The sequence below is a fragment of the Gouania willdenowi genome, chromosome 6 (assembly GCF_900634775.1).
Source record: "Gouania willdenowi chromosome 6, fGouWil2.1, whole genome shotgun sequence".
NCBI classification, from domain to species: Eukaryota; Metazoa; Chordata; class Actinopteri; order Blenniiformes; family Gobiesocidae; genus Gouania; species Gouania willdenowi.
Window position 1 is genome coordinate 270662 of NC_041049.1, and position 23283 is coordinate 293944.

General features: G+C 47.4%; 3 protein-coding genes across 3 annotated transcripts; 2 read left to right on the top strand and 1 right to left on the bottom strand.

Annotated features, from left to right (window-relative positions):
• The first annotated feature begins 276 nt into the window (after window positions 1–276).
• Window positions 277–10156, top strand: dera (deoxyribose-phosphate aldolase (putative)). Its single transcript, XM_028450980.1, is given in 13 exon segments — window positions 277–395; window positions 843–940; window positions 1042–1189; window positions 1302–1397; window positions 5781–5806; window positions 5808–5832; window positions 6205–6288; window positions 6538–6594; window positions 6597–6665; window positions 9547–9659; window positions 9736–9757; window positions 9760–9884; window positions 10022–10156. Coding segments are annotated over 13 exon segments (954 nt in total). The 5' UTR covers window positions 277–361; the 3' UTR covers window positions 10079–10156.
• Window positions 10157–10905: 749 nt separating this feature from the next.
• Window positions 10906–13883, top strand: mgst1.2 (microsomal glutathione S-transferase 1.2). Its single transcript, XM_028450998.1, has 4 exons — window positions 10906–11020; window positions 13238–13382; window positions 13450–13541; window positions 13612–13883. Exons 2-4 carry the CDS (start codon window positions 13269–13271, stop codon window positions 13856–13858), a joined length of 453 nt encoding a protein of 150 aa, XP_028306799.1. The 5' UTR covers window positions 10906–11020; window positions 13238–13268; the 3' UTR covers window positions 13859–13883.
• A 561-nt stretch (window positions 13884–14444) lies between these two features.
• Window positions 14445–19048, bottom strand: LOC114465766 (LIM domain only protein 3). The gene is made up of 4 exons (XM_028450997.1): window positions 18830–19048; window positions 16875–17088; window positions 14987–15112; window positions 14445–14919 (listed from the first exon to the last, which is right to left on the bottom strand). The coding sequence occupies exons 1-4, from the start codon at window positions 18879–18881 to the stop codon at window positions 14814–14816; spliced, it is 498 nt and encodes a 165-aa protein (XP_028306798.1). The 5' UTR covers window positions 18882–19048; the 3' UTR covers window positions 14445–14813.
• Between the last annotated feature and the right edge of the window lie 4235 nt (window positions 19049–23283).

Below are 23283 nucleotides of genomic sequence, written 5' to 3' on the forward strand. Positions count from 1 at the left end.
TTTCATGGTGTTTATTTTACTTCGTATAAGGTAGAGTATTATTTTGTTTTTATATTTTATTCGTAAATAAAACGTTAGGCACCAAACATTACATCTAACGCACCCTGACTTCACAAACCCCGCCCATACTTCCTGCCACGTGCTGTACACGTCACTGTTGACAAACAGTCATCTTTATAATGCATTAATAACATAACAATAATAATATTATTAGTACTATTCATATATATATATATAATTTTTTTTTTTTTTTTTTTTTTTTTTAAAGCTGCAGTTCTCCTTTCTACCAGCAGAGGGCTCTGTGACCTGTATATGATGTCCATGTGTTTCCTGTTATTCAGTCACATTATAGAGAAACATCATGTCTGTGGACAGGAACCCTGGGACTGAGCTCGGTACGTACCACACACACACACACACACACACACACACACACACTAACTAATCACTGCAGGAATGTGAACTTGTGTGTCCGTAACCTTTGCTCCGTCTGTCCCAGGCTAAGGCAGTTAGTTTTATTACATGTGTGTGCGTGTATATATATATATTATATTTATGTGTGTTACTACGTGTTTACTATGTGTGTGTGTAGAGCTGAACACACAGAGCAGGATTAATTTACAATAACTTTATTAGAACAGAACGATCCGTTCATTAAAGTGGTTAAAGTGTTCTCATTGGATGCACATGATGGGTCAGCTGACTGACGTCACATAACCCCGTGTGTTTGTGTGTGTGTGTGTGCGTGTGTGTGTGTGTGTGTGTGTGTGTGTGTGTGTGTGTGTGTGTGTGTGTGTGTGTGTGTGTGTGTGTGTGTGTGTGTGTGTGTGTGTGTGTGTCAGACTGTGAGAGGATCTACAGAGTGAGGGTGAACACCCAGTCTGTTCTACATAGATCTAACACACTGCTGCAGCTGAAGGAGCCACACACACTCTGGAAGGTAACACACACACACACACACACACACACACACACAGTGGATGCTACTCTCAGTGAGTTGTGTTGTGTTGCTGTTTTCTGAATGTCTTGTTGTGTCATCAGTGTGCGTGGCTACTAAGGGGCGTGTCTTGCATAGATCTAACCACCCTGTCAGGTGATGACACGCCCTCTAATGTACACAGACTGTGTCTGAAAGCTGTTCATCCAATCAGAGACGACCTGCTGCAGAGGATGGACATGCACCACAAAGGCCTGCTCTCAATTTACACAGATTATTATTATTATTATTATTATTATTATTATTATTATTATTATTGTTGTTGTTTTTGTTGTCTGATGTTTGTATTGTTGTGTTGTATCAGGTGTAACTACTGCAGCTGTGTGTGTGTATCCATCACGAGTCGCTGACGCTGTCAAATCACTGAAAGCTGCTAACTCTAGCCTCCCTGTGGCCTCAGGTACACCCACTATTAACACCATTAACACCATTAACACCAGTAACACCAGTAACACCATTAACACCATTAACACATTAACACCATTAACACCATTAACACCAGTAACACCAGTAGGATCTCTCCACACAGTTACATATTCCATATGTATGCAGACCCTGTAAGACACCGCAAGGAGACTGAGGAGACAGAGCAATACCCCCCCCCCCATGTTCACCCTGGGATCCCTGCCCCTGGTAGTCGATTGAGACGTCACTGCCACCAGAAAGCTGTAACAGTGCATGTGAATAATCAACACCCACAACCATGCTATATACACATACACAGGACCTGGACACCGCCTGACACTGCGTGTCCTGCCCCAACCGAGGCACCAGACGTAGCCACAGGCATGGCCAACTCCGCCAGACGCAAGGAAGGTGAGCTGGAGCTAACTTGGAGCTAGCGCGTGTTTTGGCTCCGAGCCATTCTGTTTCCACCAACATAGCTCCAGCTCTCGGAGCCAACAACCAGAGCTACGCTGGTCCCACATAGCTTCTGGGCTACAGCTCAGCTCTGAAGTGGGCGGGTGGTAGGCGGGGTTATCGACGGTCCTCCATAAACGAAAAGCAGCCATTTTTTTTAAGCTGGCGAGCAGCTTGTCACGTTAGCGCAAATCTGACAAAAAACATTTAAAAGTGAGTGAAAGAAGACAGAGCAGTGGTCAGAGGAGGAGAACATTGTTTCCTGGTTCTGTGGATGTCTGAAGAGGTTCAGGGAAAGTGGGCGGAGCCCCACGGACCAAACAGAACTACAGCCATGGAGGAGCTGGTCCTGTAGAACTGTTAATAATGGTAAGTTTTATTTCACCTGTTATTAAACTATTACCAATATTAACTTTCTACAATATTCCCTCATTAATATTATTAAAGTTACGTCTAACGTGGTACAGGCTAACCAGTTAGCTGCTGGTTAGCTAGGAAACCATAACAATACTTTAATATTCCTGAAAGCAGCAGTAATATTTCATTGATCTGTATTCAGAACTGATCTTATTGTTACACAATGATTATATAATAATATTAATGTGGTAACAACGTTTCTGATCATTTCACAGTTAGATTTAAAGGTTCATCTGTAGCTCAGCTCATCTTCATCTCAGAATAAATACAGTTAGATTTATTTATTCTATGTAAACATCAACATGATCAACATTATTTGTTGGTTCATCCTGAAATATTATTATACACCATTTACTTTAATTTATATTTGTTTATGAATAAATTAAGAACTAATATTTTCTATTAATGGACAAAACAAGGCTCATTATTAATCATAAAGCATAGCACACTTTATTATACACTTGTTTTATCATATCTGAGTTACTACGTATCTAAAAGTTTAGGTAAATATATACATGATGAACATCCAATTGTTATTAATAATGTAATAAAGATCATCAGACTGATCAATAACACAGAATACAGAGAACACACACATGGATTATTGTTAAAAACAATAATCCATGTAAGCCCTATCAAAGGGCCTGCTCTTCCGCTAGGCTCACTGACAAGAAAACAGGACCTCTCCCTGGCTCACTAGCACAGGGTTATATTAAAAAGTCAGGTCAGCGTGAACTGGCACCCAACTTTAGTTCCCCAAAGGAGGTGCCGGCAGCCACATTCAGGTTATAAAACCTTGCAAAGGTGGGTGGCCTCGCCCACGTAGCAGCTGCAAATACCTCAGAGAGGGTGGCTCTCTGCCATAAGGCTCAGGAGGTTGCCACGCCTCTTGTAGAGTGCGCCCTTACTCCTCCATGAGCACTATAGTCTGTGTACTCCCATCCAGACTGTCCTTTTGGATCTACCCCCGACGCCCAGCAGGCAGTGCATATTGTTACTGAATGCGAAGAGATCTGCATCTGCCTTGCAGAACCAACACCAGATTTCCTCGGCCACTTTCGGGTGTCGACTTTCCCCTGGGGTCGGGCCACTCCCAGAGAGCAGGTCCGCCCCCAGGTTCACATGCCCGAGCACATGCACGGCTCTGAGCAACAGGAATCTTGTGCCTGCCCATGTCCACAGCCTGTGTGCCACCCTGCAAAGGCCCGGGGAGCTCAAGCCCCCTTGCCTGTTTATATATGCTGCTGCCGCCGGGTTGTCTGTTTTCACAAGCACGTTATGGCAGGCAGGCTGCATGCTCAATGCAAAGTGCTGGAGTGCCAGATAAATGGCTCTCAGCTCCAGGACATTGATATTTTGGCCCATCCAGGCACCAGTCCACCTCCCGCTGGCACCCTCGCCCTTGTGGGCCTCGTCCCATCCTACCAGGGTTGCATCCGCAGAGATAACCTGGCAATGGAGCACTGGACCCAGCAAACTCCCCTTGGAGATGTTGGCTAGTGTCACCCACCATTTGAGGGCCAGATGCAGACTCCTGGTGACCCTCACTTTGGTTTGTAGGTACCTCTGTGGGCAAAGTCCCCAGGAAAAGAGACACCTCTGTACTGGGCGCATGTGCGGGAGAGCCAGTGGCACCGCCTGCACTGTCGCCGCCAAAAGGCCCAAAAGGTGAAGACAAAGCCTCCAGGTAACTTTGTCTCCCAGTAAAAAATGGGAGAGGCAGATCCTCAGGGATTCCTGCCTTTCCTGTGTCAGTGTCACCAACCCAGTCCTGGCATCCAGCCACATGCCTAGGAACTGGGTGGTCTGTGCAGGCAGTAATCTGCACTTTTTTTTTGTTGATACGCAAGCCCCAGACTCATGATGTGAGCCAACAACATAGATAGATGTTGGCGACACTGCTACTCCGTCCGAGCGCATATTAGCCAGTCATTGAGGCCATCGCAGAGGCCCTAAGACCACATCCATATATCTGGTGAAGGTGCGAGGGGCCAGAGAGATTCCAAAAGGGAGGACACAGAACTCGAAGGTTCGGCCTTCGAAGGCAAATCTGAGGAACTGTCTGCCCTTCCCAGATTGGTACTTGAAAATAAGCATCCTTGAGGTTGATGGTTGCAAACCAGTGGCGTACCAGGATAATCTGTTTCACCCTCAGTGTGGTTAACATCATGTATTTTAGAGACCGGAGGAAATTGTTCAGTCCCCTGAGGTCTAATGATGGCCGGAGGGTACCATCCCGTTTCAGGACGAGGAAGAAACGGGAATAAAATCCTGCCTGCTGGTTCTCTCTCCCCATCTCCCTGATGGCGAACTTCTCAAGGAGAATGGAGATCTCTGAATGCAGAGCGACTCTGTGCTGCCGGTCTGCAATAGCTGAAAAAGCAGCCAATCGAGGCACAGGATGGGTGCGTGTGAACTGTATGCAGCTCTGCCTTAAGGAACCAGCTACATCTCGAACACAGCGGCGAACTTCCTGTGCTTGCTGAAGCATGGTAGCCGCATCAGGCCCGAACATTGCTGATGGCTCTACGGGCAGCTTGAGTAGACAAGCTGTATCCTCCGGCTGCAGCATGGACTGTGACAACCATCTGACTGTTCAGAGGCCCGACATGGCTTTTCCTGCCTCACCTGCTCCCTCATTAGCTTAGAGAGAAGTGAGGAGACCTGCTGAAAAACAGCTCATATAAGATGATGGATCATCCCTTGCCCATGAGTGCATGATCACTGCCTAAGCACATAACACAGGAATCATGGTCATCCTCTGCAGGCATTTTTGTATTGCAGCCCCTGCAAGGTCTCTCCCGGCTTGCTATACTGACGTAACGGGCAAAATCAGGAAATGTTCTCCCATGCCATGCTATATGTTTGTAGTAGCAGTGGCTAACTGTTGCTAGAGTGGTTTGTGGACACAGCAGCCAGCCTGTATTCCCACCGACTCAGTCGGCTTTGACAGTGCCCAGGAGGACACGCAGGTGTGGAAGCCGTACACCCAGCAATACACCTAGCGCCCCTCCGGCATCACCAGGTGGGGAGGGATGCTGCACCACGCCTGCCGACCAGGTCAGCTTCTGTGGTGGTCTATACCTGGGCGCGTTAGCAGAGCGGATTGTGCAATACGCCTTACAGTACTCCTTTTTTCTGCCAACTTACTTCTCAAAACCAAGAATAAAGGGCAGACAGCAATCCCAAGAGGGGCCCCGAGACCGACTCTCTGCTCACACGAACGGTAAGTGGATCTACGCTAATCTGCCTTCTCACACGTCTTGCTCTCACGTCTCCTTGAGTGGAAATCAATGAATTGGTGATTGCATGCACACCTGGGGCTTTTAAGCCTGTGCATGGGCCACATAGTGGTGTGTGTTAAAGAAATATCAATATCAACTGTCTCAGAGGGATTGGTCTCCATACATATGGAATATGTAACTGTGTGGACAGATAGTCTCAATACAATAGAGAACACCGGTAACACCTCTCCTACTCTGAGCTGCTCTCTGTTCTTTTCCAGTTGCCACTGGTTTCCCAGCTGGACAAAACTCCACTGGAAACTCGCTTGCAGGGTAAACAAACACACGTGTATGCATTTATGTATTTAGTTATATACATTTACAGTATAAATAAATGTGTGTCTGATGAGTTATGCGTACCCATCAGCAGCGGTATGCTGCATGTGCACTGAGTGGTAGGAGCTAGGAGTGACCAACTCCGGTAGCTGGGGTCGCTGTCTTACTGTCCCTTAGCTCCACTGTGATTGGCTGCAAGCTCAGTGTGTGTGTGTGTGTGTGTGTGTGTGTGTGTGTGGTGTGTGTGTGTGTGTGTGTGTGTGTGTATGTGTATGTGTATGTGTATGTGTATGTGTATGTGTATGTGTATGTGTGTGTGTGTGTGTGTGTGTGTGTGTGTGTGTGTGTGTGTGTGTGTGTGTGTGTAGGAGGTGCGTATGGCGGTGGCTGATGGAGCGTCAGAGATAGATGTCGTCATTAACAGGACTCTCGCTCTGACTGGCCAGTGGGAAGGTGAGTGTGTGTATTAGTGTGTGTGTGTCAGATTTTATACAGTGCTTTATCATACACTCAAAGTTACTTTACAGAATTAAAGCATATTCTTCACTCCAAACTTAGTGGTGGTAAGCTACTATTGTAGCCACAGCTGCCCTGTGTATATATAAACCCCTACAACACTCGCTCACCTCATGATCCCCTGCCCTGTCAAACATTCCTAGTAAGAACCGTGTGTTGTGTGTGTGTGTGTGTTGTGTGGTGTAGTGATGTATGATGAGCTCCATCAGTTCAGAGCAGCATGTGGTGAGTCTCACATGAAGACCTCCTCGCTGTAGGAGACCTGAACTCACTCAGCTGTGTCTACAGAGCCAGCATGGTGGCCATGATGGCAGGTAAGCTATTCACTCTGTCATCTTCCTCATGTGATGAATGTGTAAATCAGTGCTCATTAAAAGCTAGTTCACAACTGCTAGCCCTGCTGCGTCCATTACTGTTTAAATGTGACCTGTGTCAGACTCCAGTTGTAAACGGTTTGTGGCTCCAAACTGACCCACATGCACATTGTCAGAGTTTGTCTCAGAGTTTTTGTGCAGCGGACTTGAGGTCCTGAGTGATGATGGTCCCCAGGAAGCAGAGTTCTCCACAGAGCTCACTGTAGAGTCTCCAGGGTGAGGGGGGTGAGGGGGGCTGGGTTCTTCCTGAAGTCTGCTATCATCTCCACTGTCTTTAAAGCGTTGAGCTCCAGGTTGTTCTGGCTGCACCAGGACACCAGCCGGTCTGTCTCCCACCTGTAGTCAGACTCGTCTCCATCAGAGATGAGACGATGATGGTCGTGTCGTCTGCAAACTTCAGGAGTTTGACCGACTGGTGAGAGGAGGTGCAGCTGTTGGTGTACAGGGAGAAGAGCAGAGGAGAAAGAACACAGCCCTGAGGAGATCCAGTGCTGATGGTCCTGGAGCAGAGATGGTTTTTCCCAGCTTCACGTGCTGCTTCCTGTCAGACAGGAAGTCTGTGATCCACCTGCAGGTGGAGTCTGGCACGTTCAGCTGGGAAAGCTTGTCCTGAAGGAGAGCTGGGATTATTGTATTAAAAGCAGAGCTGAAGTCCACAAACAGGATCCTGGCGTAGGAGCCTGGGGAGTCCAGGTGCTGGAGGATGAAGTGGAGAGCCAGGTTTACAGCATCGTCTACAGACCTGTGTTGGATCTATAGGCAAACTGCAGGGGGTCCAGGTGGGGGTCAGTGGGGTCAGTGATGTCCTTGATGTGGGAGAGCATGAGGCGTTCAAAGGACTTCATGACCACAGATGTCAGAGCGATGGGTCTGTAGTCATTAAGTCCTGTGATCCTCAGCTTTTTAGGGACAGGAACGATGGTGGAGGCCTTAAAACAGGCTGGTACGGTGCATGTCTCCAGTGAGGTGTTAAAAATGTCTGTGAACACTGGAGACAGCTGATCAGCACAGTGCTTTAAGGTAGAGGGAGAGACAGAGTCCGGTCCACAAGCCTTACGGGGGGTTTTGTCTCCTGAAAAGTCTATTTACATCTCTCTCTTTGATGGAGAAAGGTGTCTCTGTGGGAGGGGGAGGAGCCTCTGTGAGCAGCTGTGGTGGGACTCCATATGTGATGGGGATGGTGAAGGTGTTGGAGCGAGGCTGGTCTGAATGCTCTGCCTCCTGTCCTACTTCTAGACACTTTAGGAACTTTCAGGAGACCAGCAATCTGAGAGTGGAGCCAGTGTGTGAGGGGGCGCTAGCGCGAGCTCTTCACGGTGGCGAGCTAGAGTCACGTGTGTGGCTAGAGCCAATCACTGCGCGCACAGCCAAGTAGACATGGACTGTAGGCACACGAGTGAGAGAGAGGAAGATATTTCAAAACATTTATTTTCATGTTTGTTTGACTGTTTGCTATTAAGACCGGGACAGACGCCATCCTGAAGTTATTGACGGGCAATGGCCGCGGCTGTGTGTTATGGCAAAAAAGCACATTTCTCCACGGATACGGCATTATAAACACTGATGTTTTCACCACGTGCTATGTAACCAAATGCACACTTAGACGTAAATGCTGAGCGCACACAGAGCCGTTTAGAGAGAGAATTACAACAATGGGAGAGTTCCCAGAACTTAGTTCCTGCGGGTCATTTTTTTTTTCTCTACACACGCATTTCAAAAATCTGTGACAGAGTATGTGCATGTGCGCGTCTGACGTCGCGTGCGTGTGTGTGAGAGAGAACCAACGGAGGAGATACAGTTCACACGGCAACCAGGTAGACACACACATACACCAAACGACAAAAAAATATGAAAATAACTCAAAATACAAAAAAGTAAATAATTATACAAAAAAAAAAATAGAAATGCACAAAACTACATTAAAAAAGATACAAAAATACACAAAATGACTCCAGAATCACTACAATGGCAACAAAAAACAATAATTATACAAAAATGCACAAAAACACAACAGAAAGATACAAAAATACAAAATGACTTCAAAAAACATACATTACAGAAAAATACACCAAACTAAAAAAATATCAAAAGGAGTAAAAAACAGACACATTTATGATGTTCATGTCTCATATAATTAAACCAGATAAATCACACACACTTTTATTTTACACCCACAAATAAACTCCTTTATACACTACAGAGTACAGTATGTACACCTCTATGTACATCAACCTTCAAACACACTCATTTGGACATAATTGACAACTCTACTTAAGCTCCTCCCACTATATGAATACATACTTCTGACGGGCACTGTACTAGTCTATCTATAAAAGCAAAGGAAGTCTGCGTGTGTGTGTGGAGCGAATTTCTCTATCAGTGAACTGCTATTTCCGGGTAATGAATGCGAGTCTGCATGAACCACCATTGCTGTGAAAAACTGAAGTATTGGAGTGAACGGCGTTAACACATCTCTCTTTCTCTATGGCTCTGGTGATGACACAGGGAAATCCAAATAATCAATTTCAGCCAATAGGAACATTCATTTGTGATGGCAGCAATCAACCCTTCGAGGGCAGTAACTCTGACAATTTATATCTGTATACGCAAAATTAAAATACTTTTATTAAAATGTGAAGAGAGGGACTAGGATTAATAAACAGCACTACCTGATACCCAAATACACATGTATTCAGCAGAAAAAAGTGCTTATCAGTGTCTGAAGGCAGTGCTGCCCCCTGCTGGTCAGCTCTAACACTACTCTATCTGTGTCTATACTGTATAACTATATATATATATACTGTATCTACCTCTATCTCAGGCTCAGACTTCATAAAGACGTCTACAGGAAAAGAGACTGTTAACGCCACATATCCGGTTGCCATAGTGATGGCCAGAGCCATCAGGGACTACTTCCTGTTTACAGGATACAAGGTATCAGCCAATCAGGGGACAGCAGCTCATCACACACACACTAACCTGTGTGAGACGTGTGTGTGTTTGTGTGTAGGTGGGCTTCAAACCAGCGGGGGGGACCGTACAGCTCAGGAGTCTCTGTGTTGGCTCCGCCTCATTAAAGAAGAGCTGGGACATGATTGGTTGAATCCTCACCTGTTCCGTATTGGAGCTAGCAGCCTATTGGCTGACATCGAGAGGCAGGTGAGAACACACACACACACACTGTGGCTCAGTGTAAATGATGCAGCTGACCAATCACAGCTCACACACAGGCTGGTGAAGGAGGCGGGGCTAATGAACCAACATGGCTGTTCACACTGTCCTGTTTATTTCATCAGATCTACCATCAGGTGACTGGACAGTACGCATCCTATCACCAGCTGCCCTCAGCCTGACCTCTGACCTCTGACCTCAGGACAGAAAATAACCTGGATTCACTGTCATGTTGACATTAATAAAACATGTCACAATAACTCTGTGTAACACTAGCGGTGTTTCATTACAGTTTTTATCTAAATCAAAGTCATATTTCTGAAGTTTCCACAAAGTCTAATGTGTGTTTGAAGGTGTTTCCATTGACTGTTATTTTGGGGGCGGAGCCTCATCCAGTGAGATGGATGCTTCAAACCTCCTGAGAACATTCTCGTCTAATGTGGCGCCAATCGAAATTAAGTTTAATAATCACTAATCATTACTAAGTAATGTCTACACCATGTTTACTCACAGAGAAATGGTCATGTGACCAGGTTCGTCACAATCGTGTATTTGCAAAAAAAAATTTCTATGGCGCTTTTGTGACACATTTAAATGTTAAAAGGTCTTAAATTTCTCCTCATGAACATCTAAAAATGTTTAAATGATAATTGAGTGTTTTTTTAAATGATAATAATACATTTTATTTGTGGGAGAGTTTCAAAAACCCAAGGACACCTGACAAGCAGAGTTTAAAATAGCAACAATAAAAACATAGAATGACAAAGCAGTAAATATAAAAGCGAAATATTAGAGATTTAAAAAGAAGGTAGGTAACATTTTTTACTAAAAACCAATTCTAAAAAAAGAAGTTTTGCAGTGTGGTGGATGGAGTAGACTTGTTTGAACATGTGGGTTTCCATCATTAGTTTTAAATGCGTTATTTTGCATTTCCAAGGTGTGTGTGTGTGTGTGTGTGTGTGTTGAAGACACACCTTAATGTGTCAGTTTGAAGTCCAACTGGGGGCGGGCTCACCGTGTGAAGGGTCGTCCAATCAAAGCAGAGCATGTGTCTCCACCCACTGATCACTGGGACTTAAGGTCAGTGGTTTGTGATCAGATCAGGAAGTGTTTTGGTTCTACTGGTGAGTACTGACTATGGACTGGTACCAGGAGGAGGGTGTGTTTATCAGCATGTTAAAGGTTGTGGGTTCAGATCTCTGAATTCTTTCTGTTTGGCTTTTATTCCACTTCCTGGTTAGTAGTTTAGTTTACTGTGTGTGTGTGTTTTTCACATGTCTGCACATGATGTCAAAGGTCAACACTAGAAGAAGTGTAATCATTTTAACACAGCAATGCATGTTTTGTTATTACAATTAAATGATTTTATTTTATTGCATAATTGTGACCATCACCAGCCCATAAGGAAGGGTAAGAAACACTTTATTAAAGGGAGGATATAAAAAGAGAGAGCAGTGTTACACCTGGGTGTGGAGGGGGGGGGGACTCAAAGTGGGGAAGAGTTGATTATTGTAAAGTGTGTAATATCAATCCAGTCAGGTGACCAGTGTGAAGCTTAGGTATAATGGTGGTGTCTGTGGACAGAGGGAAGGAGTGAGAGGTAAAACCTAAAACAGGTATTTAGGATCAACATGTCTAAAGTTAAGCCCACTACCAGTTTTATCTACAGTCTAAGACATGTCAATGTATCATAGACCAGTGTATGTGTAATAACCAAGTGTAAACCCAAGCGCTGCCCTGGACATGTAGATGCAGCCAGGCTAGCAGAGAGAGCGGGGGCCAGGGAGCCCCATGCCTCCCCCCACAGCCAAGCAAAACCCCAGATCCCCCCCAAGATCCCAAGACGAGAGGCAGCCACTGCCCCCCATATACACATCTGAGAAAGCCCTAAGGAGTCGAGGACCCAGCCAACCCCGCCACCGACACCAACCCCCACCCACACCTCCGCACCCAACCCAGAAAGCCAGCCAAACCACCACATCAGCATGCGGTGTGCGCAGCCCAGAGGTGGCAGAGCTACAGACCCTGGCCTTTCAGGGCACCGCCCAAGCAGGGGCCGCACCCACAGTCATGCAAGGGCGTGGCCCACGCCTCCCACCCCGGAAGACCCCAGCCCGCCGGACCCCAAGAACAACCCTCCCCCTGGCACCGGCAGCCCCTGGGCGAAGCTCCCCGGCCCACTGACTGGCAACAGTCCAGCAGGACCGCACAGCCCCGGACGGCGCAAGGACAGCAGCCCAGGCCCCGCCACCCAAGGGTTCCCCTGTGACCTCAACCGCCGGAACAGCTAGTGCCACCCCCAAGCAAACAGCATCATCCCGAAGCACCAAGCAACCCTGCCCCAACCCTGGTACAGACATCAGTACCCCCCAGACCGGCGCGGCAGGCCACCTTGAGCCCACTCACTGCGGGGACCGCCCCCAAGGTAACCAGGAGACAAGACAAGCACCAAGCCACACCCAAAGGGAAGAGGCACCCCCACGCCCGGCCAGGCCGAAACCGCCCGGAGAGACCCTGCGAAGAGAGCCCCCAGCAACAACCCCCCACACACCCCCAAGACCCACACCCGACTATCCAGATGTATTTGTACACTAGACGGTGGCCCAAACATCAACAGAGGGGCCGGGCCCCCTCCTGACAGGCCCAAATGTGTGAACCTACCCACCACCCTGTTATGGTACTTTTCCATTGGCACTTCCCTATCTTCTGTGTGAATGTGTGTGTTTAGTGAATGAATGAGGTACTATTAAAAGAAAAGGGATGGAGGGGAGTGGTGCACACCATCCAAGTGTATATATGTGTATGTAGTGCAATAGCTCCAGAGAGTGGAGGTGGTGGTCATACCCTCAGGGGGGGTGTTATGTTGAGATGTGTTTAAGATTGGAGGCATTGGTTGGGCAGCTTGAGGTGGGAATGCCGCCCCCACGCTACTACTTAGTGGCACAGGCTGCGGTACCCTCCACCATCCAGCCCCCCAAGGGTTGGGTATGGGTGTGTGGTGTGCCAAGTGAGCGAGCCAGACCAACTGGGAGTGAAGTCTCCATGTAGGAGGCCTGTCTGGTGTGAGCCCAGCCCGTCCACATGGTGGGCCACCGGAGAGGGTAGATGGCGCAGACGGGCACACGGCACCGCGGGCCCCAGGGACACGCCGAGCAGCACGTGATTAGTTTAGTTTAGTTTTTGATTTATTATGAAATATGTCTCTTGTTCTGTGTTGGTTCAATAAATTAGAAAATGTTCTTGTCAGGATTATTTGGGGGTCAGTGGGTGCAAGGTGGGGCACAATAGTTTGAGAACCACTGAGTTAAAGAGTTGTAACCCACTTTGTTGGCCCTGAGCAGGCAAAGGTTCTAAAGTCCAGGTTGGGGGAACATGTCTGTGCTGGACAGTGAAGTGTTCCAGGCCTTCTCCACCTATGCTGCCATCGTGGGGGTGAAGATCCTCCTCATGGGCCCTCTGACCGCCTACTACCGCTTCACCAAAGGGGTGAGACACATGTGAGCACACACTGTGGCTACAGATGTAGCTCACCTCCACCATGTTAATCTTTCAGGCCTTTGCTAACCCTGAGGACGTAGCCTTGAAACCTGCAGAAGAACGTAAGAAGCTTCTGGTCACACATCCTGATGTGGAGCGGGTCAGAAGGTGAGGTCTTGTCCCTTGACTCTGTAGAATCTGGTCCCTGGTCTAACTCTACCTTCCCATGGTTCTACAGATGTCACCAGAACGATCTGGAGACCTCGGTCCCCTTCCTGGTTCTGGGTCTGCTCTTCGCTCTAAAAGAACCTTCTCTGGCTGTGGCTCTGCTCCACTTCCGTCTGTTTGCTGGTTCTCGGCTGGTCCACACTGTGTCCTATGTGGGGGCCCTGCCCCAGCCCTGCAGAGCCCTCTCCTGGATGGTGGGGATGGGCGTCAACTTCTCCATGGCCTACAGACTCCTGAGCTCTGGGCTGATGCTCTGAACCAGTAATAAAGACCTCTACAGTGTGGGTGTGTCTGCTGCTTCACGTCACACACACACACACGCACACACATTATACACACAGTACACTGATATGTGGACTATGACTCAGCATCCTGCAGTTAAAGGGGGAGGAGCCTAACAGTTCTAACATCAGTAATAAATAGAGACGTGACTTTAAACACAGCGAGGATTTTAATGAACATGATGCATCAGTTTGAAGATCTAAGCTCCTCCCACAACACACACCCTCTGTCCACCAGAGGGAGACACACTGCTGCTCAGGGTCTCAAGGCTCTGCTGGTGTTCAGGTACATGCCACAGATGGCTGGATGGTCACATGATCCCTCTGCACTGCTGCATCATGGGTAACACCATTCTGACCATGTGACTCAGTTTGACCTCCAGAAGCTCCTCCTCCTCTGAACATGTCACTACCACAGTGAGCGCACACACACTCGCACACAAACTCACACAGAGACACACTGGGACAAAGCACGGGCAGCGTGTAGTGTAGTGTGTATAGTACAGCAGCAGCTCTAAGCTCCTCCCACCTCCACAGGTGACGAGCTCTACATGGTGAGTGTGAATGACGACAACACAGTGGTGGTAACACAATCAGTGTGTATTACACACTCACACTACAAACCAAAGTGTCATGCTGACAAATCAGAGAAGCTTCAGTGTTGTGTGGCTGGGTAGAGAGAGTTGCTCTGCTCCATGAGTCCATGGTGAACGTGAGACACAATAAATAAAGTCCAGCTCCTTCCATGGTTCCTGGTCCACCACAGTCTGTAGAACCAGGGTCTGCTCCAGGCAGCTTCTGGTATGTACACAGGAGGCTCCAGTTCATCTCCTGGGAGGAAGTGACCCTGGTCAGCGGGAAGTGACCCTGGTCAGCGGGAAGTGACCCTGGTCAGCAGGAAGTGACCCTGGTCAGCAGGAAGTGACCCTGGTCAGCGCACCTGTGGAGCGTAGCCGTCCTTCAGCAGCCCTTCCTCATAGTCCGTCTGACACAGGATCATGTTGTTCTTCAGGAAGAACTTATCACCCACACAGAACCTGGAGAACACACACAGAACCACTGAGACCATCATCATCATCATCATCATCATCATCATCATTGTACCTCTGACTACACAGCTGACAGGCAAAACAATCCAGATGATAAACGTTGTCTTTTGCTCTCATCACCATCTCAAATGCTGGGATCAGTTTACTGCAGGCAGCGCAGTTTCCTGTGACACCAAACAACCTGTAGGGAACACACACACACACACACACACACACACACACACACACACACACACACACACACACACACACACACACACACACACACACACACACACACACACACACAGAGCGTCAGGAGAACATGCAACCTCTCCACCACTATTGGGGCCATAAAGGTCTTCTCTGCTAAAACATCATCAGAAAATACATTTATTTATTGTATATTTTTCCACAATTATGTATTAAATGATTCCTCATAGTTTCCTAGTTTTCCTCTTGTTGCTCTACTTCCTCAGGCTCAGATTAATGTTCGAGCTTTTATCCAATCATATTCATCCATCATGTGTTGTCAGGGTCTAAAATCTGCCTTCAGTGAAACACCTGTAGATTAAATTAATAGAAATGAAACTCTGCCGTTGACCAATCAGCTTTAGAGTTGACCTGTTGTAGCACCAGTGTAGCACCAGTGTAGCACCAGTGTAGCACTGGAGCCAGCTAGTAAGCACGTTTTGATTGGACACTGTCAGCTTGTGCAATCACCTTCATCTTTTTCCATATTGTGACATCTAAAGGTGAACTCTAGTTCTACTTCCTGTTTCTGACATGTGATAACTTCACATTCAGAGCTGTGATTGGACCGTGCTTGGTATCAGTGGAAAGGTCTGATCCTCCCCAGCCCCAACATGTTCCTCTGGTGGAATAAGAGTCTGAACTGGGCCACTGGAGGCAGAATGCTCACTTTATGGAAACAATGTAACGCCTACTAAAAATGGACTTTTAAAATAATAACTTTCTACGTTCCCGCGCTGCCGGTCAAAAATGGAGCCCCAGGTGTGTGAGAGCATGCCCCCTCATCCCTGTTAATAGTGGCACTCCCACACACCCCAGTGTAGAGCAGAGTGTAGGCCCCGCCCCCTCTCATGCATGAATCAGCTGACATGTTCTAAACGTGGATCATCAGCCTGTTATGAGCCTATGATGAAAGTTCATTAGTCACCTACGGTGACCTGGAGACCATCAGTCAACATGATGAATGTGGATCTGCCTTCTTCACTGCTCGCCACACGCCCACAGCCTGGATCTGAGATCATCTATGATCATCTGCATAATCCCAGACTGAAGGTTAATAACAGACGTGTGATTAGTTTCTGTGTGTGTCCACACCGTGATGGACAGGATCCATCATTCTCACGCTAATCACACACTAGCTATGAACGATTCCCAGAATCAGGCTCCTCCCTCTCCATCACCTCCTATCTGCTGCTGGACTGTGACGCCCTGATGACGAATCACTGCCTCTACCTGATCAGACCCTTGTTACCATGGTAACCGCTGACATTAGCACACGACTGCTAAATGAAAGGAGCTCAGAGACAGACATGCTCTGCACGTTGATAAGCTCCGCCCCTTCAGTCTGACCCCGCAGCACTTCAATCATTTAACCAACCAATAATAATGCACTGGATTTATATAGCACTCTATTCTGTCACTCCACACTTAGTGGTGGTAAGCTACTATTGTAGCCATAGCTGCAGACTGACAGCACCACCAACACTCACTCATCATACTAGGCATTGTGGGTGAAATGACAATGACTTGGCTAAAGTGATTGGATGACCCACTCTACCACTGACACACACACACACACACCACCACACACACACACACACAACACCACACACACACACACACCACACAGTGGCCTGGGATAAACTAACTGATTGTGGATCAGTAGAACACTTGAGCCTGGTTCTGAGCTGTGTGTGTGTGTGTGTGTGTACCTCAGGTAGTCCCTCCTACACAGGATGAGGTTAGCCTTAGTATAGAGGGTGGAGCCCACCTCTCCCAGCCTACAGTCACAGCAGGCACACTTCAGACAGTCTTCATGCCAGTATTTATCCAGAGCCTTCAACAGGAAACGGTCTTTGATCTTCCTGCTGCAGCCGGCGCAGCCTTTAGGTTTAGTGTCCGGATGGACCGACAGCATCTGGATACCTGAGGAGAGAAATAACACTATGTCATTTCAATCTTAAAAAATTTGACTTTTTTTAATTGTTCTGTAATTATTCAATATTCACTGTAAATGTTTACTTTGATCTGATCAATACTTCAGAGATATAGATAATATAGTGAGGGGGTGTGTCCTTATTGTTCTTCCAATATATCAGTAACTCCATCACATATAAAGGTAAATATGGTATAGTCATAAGCTCCTCCTACAGAAATAGATCTGCTATACATCATATCTGGTGGACATGTCAGCTCCTCTAAATAGTCACTAAGTCAGTGTGTGTTTGGGTCTGGAACATGTTTGGGTCTTCAGTAAACTACTTACGCACACCACCAACCAAAAAGTGTTTAAATGAAAATCTGTATCCCATAAATATAAAACAAAACATTAAATATGATTGAACTTTAATCTGTTAAATATTATCTTGTGTTATATAATGTATTTTTTTATATTACATAATTTTATATTTGTATACATACATATACTGTATTATTATTAGTTTTATTAATACTAATAAATGCATTCATAATACATTTTTATAATTCAATTTGGTTTCATGTTATTAAACGTTAAAAGTGTTAGTTTTCAAAAAATGTTTTTTGACCAATTAGGTGAAATTGAATATTTTCCCACGGCACACCTGACCATCTCTCACAGCACGTCACAGTGGAACCTGTTCACATCACTAGTGATTAGTCACAGATATGCATTGGTTTTTGGATCACACGCTCTGGAAATATCAACATATACTTTTTGTTACTATTTTCATTGGCCCATAACTGTATGTGGGAATGTAAGAAGAAATAAAATCTGTGACATGTCCACCAGATATAGGATGTATAGCAGATCTATTTATATATTCTGAGAGAGTAGGAGGAGCTTATTACTGTACCATATTTACCTTTATATGTGATGGAGTTACTGATATATTGGAAGATGAACATGGAAGATATTTAAGGACACACCCCCTCACCACATTATCCATATCTATAAAGTATTAGTAGTATCAGATCAAAGTAAACAATTACAGAGAATATTGAACAATTAAAGAACAATTGGTAAAAATGTCAGAATTTTTTTAGACCAAAGTGTCTGAGACATTTTGAGAAAAACAAAAATAATCAGAATCAGTTCATCTGTGAGAAGAAAAACTATTTCATTCATTTCTGTAATTACCAACTGACACACACACACACACACACACACACACACACACCACTAGAGTTAGTGGTTAAAGGGGCGTGGCAGCAGCAGCATTGTTCACAGCTTTTGTCCCGCTGAGGTTTGGGGGGAGGGACACCAGCCATTAGTATTCCCTCCCATTCCCACAGGACACAGCCTTTGTCCACAACAACACACACACACACACACCACACACACACACACACACACCACCACACACACACACACACACACACACACACACACTGTAACTTCTTGCTGACTGAACTTTATGAGCCTAAACTGGACTCACAGTGTCAACTTGCGCGTGCGCTGTGAGTGCGTGTGAGTTAGAAGCAAGGAAGTTCTTCTGTTCGTGTTTTCAATCATGTGTGTGATAAAGAGCAGGACACACACACACACACACACACACACATTCTGTCCTATCCGGGTTAGGGGTTAGTTCATTACTGTTGCCATGGTAGCGCGCATCACACGCACACACACACACACACACACACACACACACTGAAGCACGAGGCTGAACCAAATAAAACGTCTTACCGAAACTTTTCTCCCTTTTCTGCATCTGTAGATCCTTAGAAATAACAAGCATGGATGGAGGGGGGGGGGGGGGGGTACCGAGGACAGGCGGAGAGGACACGGAGAGACTGAGCTGATGATGATGATGATGATGATGATGATGATGATGATGATGATGATGGAGGCTGTTGTGCTCTGCAGTGAACGGACCTAACGAACGACAAGAGCTGCACCACCGGCACCGTGTGAACGCGCTCTGACACAACACACACACACACACACACAACACACACCACACACACACACCACACACACACACACACGTCACGTTGAGCTTTCAGCCAATCACAGTGCAGCTAAGGGGCGGGGAAACAGCGGCCACCAGCTACAGGTGTTGGTCTGCCAGCACGTGACACACGCACCGACACACACTCATGGCTCCTCCCACTCCGTGCAGTGCACCGCTGCTGATTCACATGCACGCTATATTCAGATGTAGTTCAAAACTATGGTCAGACACACATTTATTTATAAAAAAATACTCTAAACCTATATTATTTAAACAAATACAAACATACATAAATACAACTATAAATATATACATTACTTATATATGAAGTGTATTTATATTATATATATATATATTATATATATAAAATATAGACTGGTTCCAAGAACGATACCCCTGCCTACTGCCTCCATCTCTCCTGCATTTGCATCCACACCCATAATCCTTTAACCGTGACAGAATGGACCTGCCCAGAAATGAACCTCACGGAGATGAACTTGGCGGAGAGGACTGCCTATTGGCAGAGCTACTTCCTGGAGGCCAAGGAGGCCATTTCTTTTATAAACTGGAAAAGATCCTTTCGGTCCCCTACCTGAGGACTGGCCTGTAAAAGAAAATCCGGCCCAAAAGAAAGCCCAGCCCCGCCAGTTTCCTAGTTTCCAGACTAGCCTTCCTGAGTCTCCTAGCTTCCAGCTAGGCCAACTTTCCGTCAGTGACGGCTCCCCACACCCGGCGCTATCTCTGCCGCCTTCGTCTGGCTCAGGAAATGTCACTGTCTCACCTGAGCCCCCTTTGTCTGGGCTGCCAAAATCTTCTTCTTCCGGCTCGCCAGAGGTGTCTCCGTCTGTCTTGCCAGGTCCGGCTCCTCAGCCTTGTCTGCGCCGCCTCATGGGAGGCTGCCAGACGCCTGCTCCTCGGACTCGTGTGCTTCACTTCATTGGAGGCCTTTTATGATGTTCTTACTGTTGTTTTAAATTATCTTGTGTTTTATTATCCTTTTATGTTGTTACTGTTTTAGTTTCACCTTTGTTTGTACAGCACTTTGTGATTTTATCTGTGATAAGCGCTATAAATAAAATGTACTTACCTGAAATAGAAACACGTGTGTGCTGTAATAAAGTTTAACTGCAGACGCGGTGGTTTATCATCTAATGGATTAATATCATAAATAATCTCACACTTTTACAGATTAACAGTATCAGCAGCTTCCCTGAGAACTATTTCTCCTTGCTCTAACAACAGGGTTGTTTTTTGTCTGAAGTATAGATTTGAATTATCATCATTTCAAACTTAAACAACACCTAACCTGGTCAGGACCAAGAGGAAGTGGATCAGATCTGAGCGAGTATATAAAGCTCCGCTCCTGCTGTCGCTGCACTGACATTGTGCTCTTCACTTCATCATGGATTTATATTATCCATCCATCCATTTTCTTCCACTTTATCCGGGGCCGGATCGTGGAGGCAGCAGTCTCAGCAGAGATGCCCAGACCTCCCGATCATGCAAACCTCCTCCAGCCGTTCTGGGGGGACCCTGAGGCGACACCAGGCCAGCTCAGAGACATAGTCCCTCCAGCGTATCCTGGGCCTTCCACGAGGCCTCTTCCCAATAGGACATGCCTGAAAAACTTCCCGAGGGAGGCGACCAGGAGGCATCCGACACAGATGCCCGAGCCACCTCAGCTGGCTCCTTTCAACGTGAAGGAGAAGCGACTCTACTCCGAGCTCCTCCCGAGTGACTGAGCTTCTCACCCTATCTCAAAGAGTGCACCCAGCCACCCTGCAAAGGAAACTCATTTCGGCCGCCTGTATCCGCGACCTTAGGTAGCATAGGTAAGGGTAGGAACGTAGATCGATTGGTAAATTGAGAGCTTTGCCCCCCGACTCAGCTCCCTCTTCACCACAACAGTCCGATACAGCGACCGCATCACTGCTGACGCCGCACCAATCCGTTTATCGATCTCATGCTCCACCCGACCCTCACTCGTGAACAAGACCCCGAGATACTTCAACTCCTCCACTTGAGACAAGGACTCTACACCAACCCAGAGAGGGGAAGCCACCAGTGGAGAACCATGGCCTCAGATTTGGAGGTGCTGATCCTCATCCCGGCCGCTTCACACTCGGCTGCAAACCGCCCCAGTGCACGCTGAAGGTCCTGATTTGAGGAAGCCAACAGAACAACATCATCTGCAAACAGCAGAATTGAAATCCTGAGGTTCCCAAATCGGACCCCCTCAGGTCCCTGGCTGCACCTAGAAATTCTGTCCATAAAAATAATGAACAGAACCGGTGACAATGGGCAGCCCTGGCGGAGACCAACATGCACTGGGAACAGGTCTGACTTACTGCCTGCGGCAATGCGAACCAGACTCCTGCTGCCGTCATACAGGGAACGGACAGCCCTTAGCAAAGGGCCCCGGACCCCATACTTCCGGAGCACCCCCCACAGGGCACCACGAGGGACATGGTCGAGCGCTTCTCCAGATCCACAAAACACATGTGGACCGGTTGGGCGAAATCCCACAAACCCTCGAGCACCCGATGAAGGGTATAGAGCTGATCCAGTGTGCCGCGACCGGGACGAAAACCGCATTGTTCCTCCTGAATCCGAGGTTCGAATCCGAGGTTCGACTATCGGTCGGATCCTCCTCTCCAGCACCCTGGAGTAGCCGGGGAGGCTAAGGAGTGTGATCCCTCTGTAGTTGGAGCACACCCTCCGATCACCCTTCTTAAAGAGAGGGACCACCACCCTGGTCTGCCAATCCAGTGAAGCACTGCTTCTCCCTCCTGAGGCACCGGACGGTTTGCCAGAATCTCTTCGAGGCCGACCGATAGTCCTCCTCCATGGCTTCTCCAAACTCCTACCAGACCCGAGGTTTTTGCCTCTGTGACCGCGCGGGCTGCAGCATGCTTGGCCTGCCGGTACCTCTCAGCTGCCTCCGGAGCCCTACCAGCCAACAAGGCCAGGTAGGCCTCCTTCTTCAGCCTGACAACATCCCTTCCTTCGGACGCCACCACCAGGTTCGGGGATTGCCGCCACGACAGGCACCAGAGACTTTACGGCAACAGCTGCGAACGGTTGCATTGACAATGGAGGAGGAGAACATGGTCCACTCGGACTCCATATTTCCCACCTCCCTCGGGATCTGGGAGAAGCTCATCCGGAGGTGGGAGTTGAAGACCCCACTGACAGAGGGATCCACCAGACATTCCCAACAGACCCTCACAACACGTTTGGGCCTGCCAGGTTTGACAGGCTTCCTCCCTGCCAGCAGATCCAGCTCACCACCAGGTGGTGATCGGTTGAAAGCTCAGCCCCTCTCTTCACCCGAGTGTCCGAGACACGCGGCCGGAGATAACAAAGTCGATCATCGACCTCCGGCCTAGAGCGTCCTGGTGCCACGTGCACTTATGGACACCCTTGTGCTCGAACATGTGTTCGTTATGGACAAGCTGTAACTGGCACAGAAGTCCAAAAACAAAACACCAGTCGGGTTCAGATCGGGGAGGCCTTTCAATCAATCAATCAATCAATCAATCTTTATTTGTATAGCGCCAAATCATAACCAATGGTATCTCAAGGCACTTTACAGTAGAGCAGTCTTAAGGACGGACTCTTCATTTTATGGATACATACATATGCATTATACGTATATACACATACATATGTATCCCACACCCAACATGAATTCATCATGGCGGCAAGGAAAACCTTCTGTTAAGCAGCAGGAACCTTGTGTGGATCCCATTCCTATGATGAACAGCCATCCACGTTATGCTGTGTTGGGTGTGTGCAGAGGAGAAAGGGGTGGGACAGAGTTGTTGAGACTCTGTAACTCCACACTGAGGATCCCACAGACCTGCAAGACAAAAGCCAGAGGAGAACAGGAGCAAACACACAGGGAAGAAGCAGACATAGAGGGAGTGTTTGAGAGAGGAATGGGACCCTCTCCGGTCCCTCTCTAACCTAAATGACCTCTCTCTTAACGCCCTCTCCAACCTCTTCCAACCGAGCATGCCAGACCCCCCCCGGCAGTCTATGCCTATTGCATCTTAATTATGAGCTATGAGCTGGTTCCTAACTAAAGCTTTATCAAGAGGAATGTTTTGAGCCTAACCTTAAAGGTAGAGAGGGTGTCTGCCCCCCGAACCGTGGTTGGTAGATGGTTCCAGAGAAGTGGGGC